This window comes from Oryza glaberrima, chromosome 8 (genome assembly GCF_000147395.1).
Source record: "Oryza glaberrima chromosome 8, OglaRS2, whole genome shotgun sequence".
Taxonomy (NCBI): Eukaryota; Viridiplantae; Streptophyta; class Magnoliopsida; order Poales; family Poaceae; genus Oryza; species Oryza glaberrima.
Window position 1 is genome coordinate 5,206,432 of NC_068333.1, and position 12,925 is coordinate 5,219,356.

Genomic DNA, 12,925 nt, shown 5'->3' on the forward strand with positions numbered 1-12,925 from the left:
AGGCATCACACATGTGCCAATTCGTAATTAAAAAAAAGGACACTTATAAGCCCATAGGTGCTAGTTTACGTTTAAAACTGGCACCTACGATGACACAACTCGTATATGTGTGTTTTTTATCTAACTTTTTCATATAAAATCGGATGAACATAAATTTTATATCAAATTTGTAGATCTCAACAAGGCTTATCTATGGTGTTAATTATAGATTATAAGCGTTTGTAGGTTAGATGATAAGGAGGCTTAGAAGGAGAGAGGTGGGTTGAGTTCAAATATTGCTTGAAGCATGCCCATGAATATGGGTTGAAAAAGTCCTGTGACTCGTGAGAAGTTAAATATGACCATATAGGTCCCTAATAAAAATATTATTTTTTTCGGGTTTTTAGCACTAATATAAGGGGTGCACCCCTAGCACCTATATTGTCACATATGTCCAATGATCCAAGTTATTGGTGTTGAATAATAGCTGTTGGCACCAAAACAGATACCTATGGATTATAACAACGTGACTATATAGTAGTGACTATTGGTAGTTTGCTAGAGATGCTCCATGGCTAATTTTTATAGGCCTGTTCATATTTTCTACCGTTGATTTTCTTTTAGTTATAGGATAATAAACACTGTTATAAAATATAATGATAAGAAAGTTTCATTTTTTTTCACAAATCATATTCAATTTCACACTATAAATATAAACCGTAAGCAGGCTTTTGCGCATATTTGTGACCTTGTAGTTTACAATGTTTTGATGCTTGGATACTCACATTGTTATAGTCAAATATTTTCATCTGCTTAATAAAATTCTTATTAAGAAGTGATGACAAATACTATATCCATTCTAAAATATAGCAAACCTAATAGCTAATTAGACAATTTGAGTACTACGAATCTGAAAGAGCGTCAAATATAGACATTTTTCCTAGTAATAAGGTAGTGATGATAAGAACTATTTGGATTATCTCATCTACTCACTCTGTCCAAAAAATCCAACTTATAATGAGATGAGACATAATCTAGTTCAACGAATTTGGACATATTTTTACTCACTACGTTCCAAAATAAGTGTTGAACTATAGGGCTGTAATTATTTTGGGACAGAGAGAGTATCCAGATTCGTTGTAATATTTTAGATTGGTGTTTTATGAGACGTAGAGAGTACGTATGAGCGCCCTAAAATACAGAGCCTCCCTTTTCATATAGTTGCATCGTACAAACACACCATCTATATATTTAACAAGCTTCCGTGTTGTTTCGGCAGCAGAAAGAGAGAGAGAGATGGGTGGTGTTAGTGGTAAGCTGGTGTGGGTGTTGCTCGTGATGTGCTCCTCATGGCTGATCGCCGCTGTTCATGCCCAGCAAGCGGCAACAACTGATCCAATCGAAGGTATAATCAAAGCACGTAATCAAATCATGCTGCTATATATATATACACACGTAATTAGTCTTGATATCAATGCAATGCGAAGCTTAATTATTGTACTTATTATTACTCTGGTACTATACATTCGGTGCAGTGGCGGCGCTGGAGGCGATCCTGGGGAGATGGGGCAAGACGACGTCGCCGCTGTGGAGGATGAGCGGCGAGCCATGCCGCGGCGTCCCCGTCGACGGCAGCACCGACCTCGACGGCAACCCCAAGAACAACCCCGGCATCAAGTGCGACTGTTCCTACAACAGCGGCACCGTCTGCCATATTACCCAGCTGTACGTATACGCTCCCATCCTGCTTCCTTGGCTCTGTTCATCTGCACGCACACCAGGTGCTCGACGCAGTGCCTACGGGAACAGGAGGCCATTGGCGTCTGGATATATAAGTTCTAATGGAAACTTAACTTGAAATTGCAACTTTTGATCCTCGCAAAAAAAAAGAAAAAGAAAAGAAATTGCAACTTTTGCAAGACCACACCACTGAGCATATGCATAGGACCACAGGTTTCAGTTTCACTACTTAGGAATAGAGGAGCCTCATTTATGTCCCCCGAAATTCTGTTGTGGGTCCGAATTTCATTTAGGAGTAAAGCATGATGACTTGTATTTTATTTTTACTCCTCCAATCGGGAAACCAGGTTATTTCAACACCCCCCCCCCCCCCTCCCTCATGGCCAGAAAAATCTGATCTCTTTGGCAGGGTTTACCATTTTATTTTAAATTGAAAACCGATCATCACAAGCTGAAACCCGGCAAAAACGGATGACTTTTGGTCAACGCCATACGAAAACCAGCTAAAACCGTTTGGCTTCCACAAATGACTGACCACGGGCAGTTTAAAAAAACCGATCGGTTTTTGTTAATACTGCTCTTTGGTCACTGGTCCAAGTACTGGAATCTGAGGTTCAGCTTCCTGCAAGATCTTTAGTTCTTAACCTTCCACAGCTGCCATCTGCCTTCCATTATAGTTGGATCTGGCTGGGATCCGGTTGAGTAAGTCCAGGCAGCCCTGGAGAGATCAAACTAATCAATCGTCAATTTTGTAATTCTACGCATGGTGCACAACCATAGTAGAAATTAGACCCAACTCCCAAGCAGATTTTCTGTGACCAAACAATATTGTTGGGATGTGTGTGTGTATTTTTCCCATTTTTCTGTGGGGGACCAGGGCTGTCTATGTGTGCCTGGTCAAGAGTTAGCTCATATATTGGACTAAATAGTAAAAAGTATATATGATCTAATGGTGTAGATTGATTTAATTTTTTATTTAATTAGATTGCAGTATAAAGTTTGAAAGGGTAATTTTGTCTTTTCTTGGTTATTCTATAATCAAATCGTGCTATCGTCACGTGCTTTATCATCAAATGGCGCTCAGGATGCTCCTCCCCTAGTGCACGATAAGATCCAGGACCGGGTACTCTCAATTAGATTCAATTTAAACCAAAAATTACTAAAGTGTTGTTTTATTTTCTATCAAATTCCTAATATGCCCTTTTATATACTGTCAGTATATACTGGTAGTATATTGTACCGTAAAAGTTCTCTAGAAATTAGCTCTTATCACAGCCATTAAGGAGACAGGTAAAAGGACTTGTTGATTTGCCTTGGGGAGATGAGGCATGGGCATGATGATAATTAAACCAAGGGTTATTATGGGTAGTTCAATGGTAAAATAAGTACTAAATTGCTACTATATTAGAATAAAATTTGAAATCTAGATGCTATATTTTGGGATGAATGGAGTATTTTTCTCATGTGAATAATTTTCTTTTTTTGTTTATTTATTCAGGAGGGTATACGCATTGAACGTTGTCGGTCAGATACCTGCAGAATTGCAGAACCTCACCTACCTAACTTACTTGTATGGTATCTTGCTTTTCTCGGCTCTGCCTTTGATGATGAACTACTGTTGGATATATACTACATATTCTTAATATCTTGCAGCAAGACATCAATTCAAAGTGAACCTCATGTTTGAAATTCATCGCTGCTAATTGACTTGATGTTTCTTGTTCTTTTCAGGAACCTGGATCAAAATTACTTGTCAGGCCCCATACCATCATTCATTGGGCAATTGACTGCCTTGACAGAATTGTAAGAGTTGTACTTTAAGTTTTCCTGCATTGTCCTTATTAGTTAGTGTTTTGTTTGAATCATCCTTCTTCCTTTTGTAATAAAAAAAAGGCACGTGGGATTCAATCCACTCTCAGGATCACTTCCAAAGGAACTTGGAAATCTCACGAACCTCAATTTGCTGTAAGTGTTCCCTTCTTGCACAGATTAATAATGGTCTAAAGTATTTCATTATATGGAAAAATCTAGATGCATAAGTTCTTTCTACAAATTTCTAGAAAATCACAACTAAAATTTAAGCACCAGTGTAATTTTACTTTTCAAATGGTGTCTTATAAATTTGTGTGAAATCCAAAATGTGAATATTGTGGATCAAAAGGCTCGTCAGCACATACAATGCTACTTTTCTCAACTAGTAGCATTGCATGCACGGAAATTATATCACTCTTGAACTATTTTTTTTTCAGAGGCATTAGTCTGACCAATTTTACGGGTGAACTCCCTGAAGAATTGGGCAACTTGAGCAAACTTAAATATTTGTAAGTTTCTAAATTATATCACTCCTGAAATATTTCATTTTGTTTCAGAGGCATTAGTTTGACCAATTTTTCTGGTCAACTTCCTGAAGAATTGGGCAACTTGACCAAACTTCGACAATTGTAAGTTTGTAATCCCCCTCTTTCTAACTTGAAAGATGCTACTTCTAGAAGAACAAAGTTTAATTTGGACCAGCAAGATACTTACAGTTAAACATCAATGATTTCTGCATTGTTTTAATAACAGGTATACTGATAGTGCTGGGTTGAGTGGCCCATTCCCTTCTACGCTCTCAAGGCTTAAGAACCTAAAACTCCTGTAAGTTCAAGAAACAGAACCACAGTGGTCATGTTCATTTTGTTTTTATATGCTCAACACTAAACATGTTTTTATGCTTGTAGGCGGGCATCAGATAACAATTTTACTGGAACAATACCTGATTTTATTGGGAGCTTGTCTAATTTGGAAGATCTGTAAGATTTATTATTAGCTTTTTAACACATCATTGATTTTATCCTTACCACAAGACAAGTGGAATTGCAACAGAAATTTTCTGCAAATGTTCTATCTATTTTAATTCAAACTGTAGCATTTTTTTTTCTGTTTGGTCATCACTTTTAAGAAATGCGCATACCTCAACAGTGTCTTGATATGTAGATGTTACTTTTTCCTATATTCTAATGGACCTTAAATCTCCCAACTTTTGTCTTTCTTAAATTATGAACTCACAGGGCTTTCCAAGGTAATTCTTTTGAAGGACCGATCCCAGCAAGTTTGTCTAATCTAACCAAATTGACAACCTTGTAAGTACTTCGTTCAGTGGCAACATTGTCATCCCCTCTTGTCACGATAACTGGTGTACTAAACACAAATGAGCAGGCGGATTGGTGATATTGTAAATGGGAGCTCTTCATTGGCCTTTATCAGCAGTCTGACATCTCTGGATACCCTGTATGTGACACTTTTAAATTCTAACTATACATCTTACAATTTTATATATTGACAAAGATATAAGTTGTTAATACCAAATATTTTTTTACAGCGTACTGAGGAACTGCAAGATATCTGGAGACCTTGGAGCAGTAGATTTTTCGAAGTTCGCAAACTTAACTTTCCTGTACGTTTTTCATTATGGGTCATAGCACAGTCCATGAAACTTTTGGTAATTTTTCTTAAATTTCATGTGTCTGTTCAAGTATGCTGTCTTCTGGCGCAGGGACTTGAGTTTTAACAATATCTCGGGGAATGTTCCTAAATCAATTCTGAATCTACAAAAGCTTATATTCCTGTAAGGAATTCTTTCTGGGGGTTATTACTATCTACTGAAACACATGTTATAATTGATGACCACGTTTCATCATCTTGTCTTCTTTCCAACTCAGGTTTCTTGGCAACAACAGCCTAACAGGAGAATTGCCAGATGGGATAAGCCCTTCGCTAACGAACTTGTGAGTAAACAATTCATCCCTGTAATACAGCTAAAATTAGAATGATGCATTTATTTCATGTTTGCAGAGATTTCTCATACAACCAGCTCACTGGTAGCTTTCCCTCCTGGGTTACCCAGAACAATCTGCAATTGTAAGAAGAAAGTTCTCAAATTTGTGTTTCCAAGGGAAAAAATATGTTATACTCAACCTTTTATTTTTTACAAGGAATTTGGTGGCAAACAACTTTATTCTTGGCAGCACCAACATTGGGTACTTATGGCATTTATTTGTACATTCATAAGTTTTTACTAATTTCTCTCTCACCACTTATAATTTCGAGTCAACTATCTCCACAGCATGCTATCTCCAGGGCTAAACTGCCTCCAGGAAGATACTCCATGTTTTCGTGGTTCTCCAAAATGTATATGTCTCACTTTTCCTCAACCATAGCAGCTGATATATTGGGTCTTGAAATTCTAATACTATTATAATTTTGCACGTCATGACTGCAGATTATTCCTTTGCGGTAGACTGTGGTAGTAATAGATCTATCAGAGTTTCGGATAATACTATGTACGAATTGGATTCCACAAACCTTGGGGACTCATCATATTATGTTACAAGTCAAACAAGATGGGGCGTTAGTAATGTAGGAAAATTATTCCAGGCCCCAAATGACAGTAAGATAATACATAGTGGTGAGAAGATCCAGAATGCAGTGGATTCAGAACTATTCCAAACTGCAAGGATGTCGCCATCGTCTCTGAGATACTATGGCCTTGGACTTGAGAATGGAAATTACACTGTTCTGCTTAAATTTGCAGAGTTAGGTTTTCCAGACACGCCAACTTGGCAAAGCTTAGGAAGGAGATTTTTTGACATATATATCCAGGTACAAATTGAGTCAATTATATAGTAATTTGTTTACTGAATCTTTTTCTTATTTATATCAATGTATTATTGACATTTCTATAGGGTGAACTAAAAGAAAAGGACTTCAATATAAGGAAGATGGCTGGTGGAAAATCTTTCACTGCTGTTTACAAGAGTTACACAACAACTGTGTCAAAAAACTTTCTTGAAATCCATCTATTCTGGGCTGGAAAGGGCACTTGTTGTATTCCTATTCAAGGTTACTACGGACCATTGATCTCAGCATTAAGCATCACTCCAAGTAAGCGTAATAATTAAGTTAACATAAAAATGATTGCATTGGATTCCAATAAATGAAATCCTCTTTCAGATTTTAGTCCTACTGTGCGAAACGGTGTACCCAAAAAGAAAAGTAAAGCAGGTGCAATTGTTGGGATTGTGATTGCTGCCTCGGTTTTAGGATCAGCTATCTTATTCGGAATATTTATGGTCATAAAGAAGAGAAGAAGAATGGCAAAACAGCAAGAAGGTAATAGTTTTTAATAATACAATAATTCAGACATCAAAATTTTAATACGATTTATTGTTTCTGGTGTGCCTTGAAAAATAAATGCAGAATTATACAACCTAGTTGGACAGCCTGATGTCTTCAGTAATGCTGAACTCAAGTTAGCTACAGACAATTTCAGTTCTCAAAACATTCTTGGGGAAGGTGGATATGGTCCAGTCTATAAGGTTGTCTATTTCCACTAATTTAGTACTATGCAATTTCAATTGATTTGTTTTTAAATTTAACTTTATTGCAAACTTGTTGGTCTATGCTTCGAAATATACATGTAACTTTAGCAATGTTCTTCTGGTAGGGTGTGCTACCTGATGGAAGAGTTATAGCTGTAAAACAACTTTCCCAATCATCCCATCAGGGCAAAAGTCAGTTTGTGACAGAGGTTGCAACTATTTCTGCTGTGCAACATCGGAATCTTGTAAAATTGCATGGTTGCTGCATTGATAGTAACACACCTTTATTAGTTTATGAGTATCTTAAGAATGGAAGCTTGGATAAAGCATTATTTGGTGAGTTCACTTTTGCTCAAAACCAACACCTACAAAATTGTATTTTTCTTCAGATGCTCTTTGGGAGAACTCATCTCTTCATTTTGCCATCATTTAGTTCACAGAGCCTTAAAGTTATTTTTTTACAGGAAACGGTAGCATAAAACTGGACTGGGCAACACGCTTCGAGATCATTTTAGGAATTGCAAGAGGCCTAACTTATCTTCATGAGGAGTCAAGCGTGCGCATTGTTCATAGGGACATCAAAGCTAGCAATGTCCTACTTGACACAAACCTCACCCCAAAGATCTCTGACTTTGGACTCGCCAAGCTTTATGATGAGAAGAAGACTCATGTTAGTACAGGAATTGCGGGCACATTGTAAGAACATTTCACCATTTCTCTTATGTTTGTATCTTACAAACAAAGCTAACTTAAACTTATCTAACCTTTTGTCAAGTGGTTATCTGGCTCCTGAGTATGCGATGAGACGACATTTGACTGAAAAGGTTGATGTTTTCGCATTCGGGGTGGTCGCACTAGAGATTGTTGCTGGTCGGTCGAACACCGACAATTCTCTTGAGGAAAGTAAGATCTATCTCTTTGAGTGGGTAAGCTGATTTAATGATCTTTCAATATAATCCAAGATCATATTAGTTCATTCATTCATATTATCTTCTAGTTACTAAAGATTTGCCTATGTTAATTTACAGGCTTGGAGCTTGTATGAAAAGGAGCAAGCACTCGGGATTGTTGACCCAAGACTTGAGGAATTCAGCAGGGATGAAGTGTATAGAGTCATCCATGTCGCACTCGTCTGCACACAGGGCTCACCCTATCAGCGACCACCGATGTCAAAGGTTGTGGCAATGCTAACTGGAGATGTTGAGGTGGCAGAGGTAGTGACGAAGCCGAACTACATCACCGAGTGGCAGTTCAGGGGTGGGAATACCAGCTATGTTACCAGCCACTCAGGATCAACTACCCCTGAGCTCAGCAGGCAGAAAGAGATTGATCCTCTCACTCAATCACCAACAATCACCGGAGTTAGCCATGAGCATGAGGGAAGGTGAATGCAAAGTTGAATAGATGCAGGTGATCTTGGTTTGAAGTGACAATACTATATGCTATTCGTGCTTATGTGACTATATGTAAATGTGAATCAGAGCAAATAGCGGAACTTATTTATTCTGAAGTCTGAACTATGTGTCATGATGATAAAAGTATTGCTCCTTGTAATTTGTAATGGTGAAATATAGTGCTATATACTAGGATGTTTGGAGTTGATCACTGCGTTTGCATGTTTGTGAACACGTTCATTTAATCCAGTGAAGTTTAATTATAGGGTGCCTTTTTTGCTATAGTCTAGAGAGAATGGATCTTAATAATTACAGAGAATCGTTGTCCTTAACTCTGCTATTCATAAGCGATTTTGGATGGCCAAAGAAGCATAGAATTTACATTTCGCTAGTTATAACTTACAACGAATTAGTAACAATAAAAAGTCTTCGAACTTATTAAATTCTCCTGTCCTCACTTCTCACTATGATCTTTGACTAGCTACTTTTTCAGATCACGTTTAGATCAGTTTGTGGAGCCGTGCAGGTTGCTGGTAAGTGTGGATGATTATTCTAACTTTCCAAGGGATAATTGGTTTAGTGACACCAAAAGATTATGTGTTTAGAAATTAAATATACCGTCGAAAAGTTGCCGTTACACCTAAAATGCGTAATGCTTCGGTGTTATCAAACAAAATTTCCCCCTTTTTTTTTCTAGATAACAGGGTTTTTATATGTACAAGTCGCAGTTGACATGCTTGCATGGATCTCTTCCAGCTATGTCACCATCAGTTCTTGATGGGGATGAATTAGTCCATATGTCGTACAAATTGTAACCTTAATTCTCCACTCCTCTCGCTATCTAGTTGGATACGGAAATGATACCTTAGCAACTTAGATTACAATATCTATACATCGATCATATGTTTAAGGTCTTACCTCGTCTTGCGACTTGCAGTCTATGGTGAAGCAAGAGGAGTGGCTGCCAAATTGGACCACGTGCGAGCATCTACGGTGTCTGATGTTGATGTTTTATGATGGTCAACACAGACTCACCTAATAACGATTCGCAGTAAAAACAATAGAGTTGCCAAAATTAAAAGATCAAAACTAGTTAGTGGAGTCAATTTTAAGATTAATTCACTTTCGTGGAATCACAAAACTAATTTACGAGTAAATCAGAAGAGAACCATATTCGTATTTAAATGACCACTAGCTTTTGAGCAAACTAGCAAAGGATAACCTCCTTGTTTTTCAACACAAAACGACAAAGATCAACTTAACTCTAGGGTTGCTAGAGCTTAACTATGAGAAAGAATAGACTCTCACGAGCTACCATCAGAGTTCACAAAACCAATTGGTTTTAATGAAACCGATAGGGAGAATAGCTACTTTAGTCCCTAAAGTTTCTCTGTAGGATCAGTTTAGTCCCTAACATTTTAAATGGTCCAAAGAAATTCTTAACCTTTGTCATAAAGCCTACAATAGTCCTTGGGTCCACCAAAAATCATCATATGGATATGCCATGTCATCATTCATGCAAAATCTATGATGAATTGTCCAATTTACCCTTACGTATATCATAGAAAAATAAATATAAGGGTGAATTAGACATAACCATAGGAAAAAAAAATACTTCTTTTTTTCACCCTTTTGAGGTATATTTTTGCTCTTACATATGCCATATATTTTTTTTAACTTATTCCTTTTTTCTCCTTTTCCTATGTGTAAGGATGAATTGGACAAATCATATAGATTTTGCATAGAAAGGTGACATGGCATGTCCATGTGGTGATTTTGGTGGGACCAAGGATTATATTAGCCCACATGACAAATTTAAAGGACTTGTTTGGACAATATGAAAGATTAAGGACTAAAATGACCTAGGAGTGAAACTTTAGGGACCATATTAGCTATTCTCCCAAACCGATATTGTTGTCGGTTTGGGAAAGCGATATTTGTACAATATTTACCGAAAGTTGTTGGTTTACCTTTTTTTATTTTGTTCAGTTTTCAGTAAACCGGTGGGAGCGGTTTTCACTTGAAAAGGTAAACCCTGGCTACCATACATGCACGCGGAACAAATCTACGCAATACTCACATGAGCTGCATCTCACCATATAAGTGATCAGCACCAACACAAAAAAAAAAAAAAAGACTCAACTGATCAACACATCACCATATATATCAAATTAAACACGGCAGCCTCATCCCAACTAATTTCCTTTCCTCGGTGGATCACAAATTCCTACACGCACAAACTTAATTTGGTCCCTCAAAATGACGATTGTTCCAGCTATCACAAATAATTTGGCATTTCCCTATAAAACTAATTACTAGCCAAATTATGCCACAAACATCTAGGGAAATTGGAGGGCCTGATGAAGGACGAGCCATATCCACCGTGAACTCCTCGCCGGCCGGAGCGGAAAAGCTCCGGCCGGCACGGCTACTTCTTCTAATTGAGTAGGCAAAAACATCTACTGGTTGAGATGAAGCTCAAGGCGCGCAAGGGATCACCGAGAAGATGCGATACAGCTTAATTAGAACGTGCCGCCGGCGCCGACCAAGTGCTCGACGATATGTCGGGGCTCTGGCGTGGCCACTGCGCTTCTCCTCCTTGGTGGCATGGAGATCCTAGACTCCGTGACAAGATCTTCGCTGCCGCCTCTGGCATCTTCAATGGCGGCGCGGCAGAATCGCACCCGCAGGTGGTGATCGACACCCCACGCCACGCACAACCAGCTGCTGGGCTGCTCGGTTTGGGCAAGTCCCGGGTCGAACACCTAGATGGCAATTAACAGTGTGCTTTGAATTTTTGTGAGTAATAAAGAGGGAATTTAGATAGAGAGAAAGAAAGGGGATAAACTGCAAATGCAACAGCCGAGATTTGATTTGAATTACGAGATTGCAACTGTGAGTGCAAAATGCGCCGCTAGAAATTGGGTTTTGATATTTTATTTTTAATATTGATTTAAACACTCCAATGACACCACTATCGAATTTAATAATGACTTATTGGCTTGACTTATTTGCATGACAACTTATTTTCGTAGTTGGGTTTTTTGAATTTCATTTGGATTATTGCCATTTTGGTTTTAGTATTACGATGGAAACAAAATTAACTTTCCAAAATAGATTGAAATGTTTATATTTAACTTGTATTTTGTATGTTACAAATTGATAATTAGCTTTCCTTTCATTGGGTTGCTCTTGCTGTAGATATGGTCCAATTTACTCCCCTGAAATATCTTATTGAATCGATCCTCTAAACTATTTTTCGACTCATTTTACCCCCTATAGCTAAGTTCACTTTACTGGTTAATCACATTTTTCTTATTAGTTTCTCTTTATACGAATCATATTTTAAGCTTAAATTTGTAAAGCCATAGATGACACCATTATTTAAATTGTAAAATAGTTTTAAATTTTTTCATGACTATTTTCTTGAAATTTAAAACCTCTACGTTTAAATTCGTCTTAGTGGTTACAACTTATGTAAACACCGATTAAAAAGTTTCAAAATAAAATATTGAGAGATAAGTTATAATGTATATATCAACACCACCAAATTTCCCTAAATATTGAGAGATAAGTTATAATTTATATATCAATCCCACCAAAATTTCATTGTAAAATATGACCTATACAGAGAGACAATTAGGACAAATATTGTTAGGGAGTAAGACGAATCATTTTCAATATTTTGGGGTATAAGATGAGCCGAGAAATTATTTAGGAGGTTAAGTGCTCCAGTGCAAAAGTTTGGGGAGTAAAATAGACTTTTTTTTCCTCAATGTAATGAGTTAACACATTAATATATATAATATGAATCTCCCGTTGTAATCTTGTAGCGGGGGATTCACATTATATATTGCTCAACTTTGATTTTGGACTTTAGTTTATTTTCCATTTGGCTTGGAGATTTCTATTATTTGAGTTTTTCATTATTTTGAAAATATCATGCAATTATGCAAACATACATACTAAAAATTAACAAAAATGATTGTATAGTTTTATACGACATTAACGAAGATGCACGCGGATTGACATTCTAGTTAAACAGGTGTGATAAAAATATGTATATCAGAGACCGCACATATATATTTGATGATGTGTATGTCCTATAAGCAATACGCATATCTAAGTTTGATCACACTTATAGAAAAGAAAATATGTATATTTATATCTTATAGGAACTGTTCACTACTGAATTTTATCTTTTTTTTTGTTTCTCCGAATGTACAATAAATCTAGTCTTTCATGTATGTATATAAACTTATGGCATTATATTCTACGTTACCAATTTCTTAAAACTTTTTTACATTATGTGAGCCACATGTAAGCTATAGATACTTATTCACCTAGATGCAAAAAATCGTGGTCCGGTATTTTACTGCAACCCTCCATTAGTTTGAACACAGAGAGAGATGTCGTTGTTGTTGTTGCAGTAGTGTGCCCTTGGCCAACTTG

The 12,925-nt window shown here is 37.1% G+C and overlaps 1 protein-coding gene across 1 annotated transcript; it reads left to right on the plus strand.

Moving 5' to 3' along the window:
- Positions 1–1,275: 1,275 nt before the first annotated feature.
- On the plus strand, positions 1,276–8,681 carry LOC127782067 (probable LRR receptor-like serine/threonine-protein kinase At1g56140). The gene is made up of 24 exons (XM_052309133.1): positions 1,276–1,384; positions 1,515–1,704; positions 3,218–3,289; positions 3,451–3,522; positions 3,613–3,684; positions 4,089–4,160; positions 4,285–4,356; positions 4,440–4,511; positions 4,770–4,841; positions 4,918–4,989; positions 5,081–5,155; positions 5,255–5,326; positions 5,421–5,486; positions 5,554–5,619; positions 5,694–5,738; positions 5,825–5,889; positions 5,981–6,360; positions 6,444–6,642; positions 6,712–6,870; positions 6,958–7,076; positions 7,205–7,415; positions 7,544–7,775; positions 7,855–8,005; positions 8,108–8,681. Exons 1-24 carry the CDS (start codon positions 1,276–1,278, stop codon positions 8,465–8,467), a joined length of 3,075 nt encoding a protein of 1,024 aa, XP_052165093.1. The 3' UTR covers positions 8,468–8,681.
- The last annotated feature ends 4,244 nt before the right edge of the window (positions 8,682–12,925 follow it).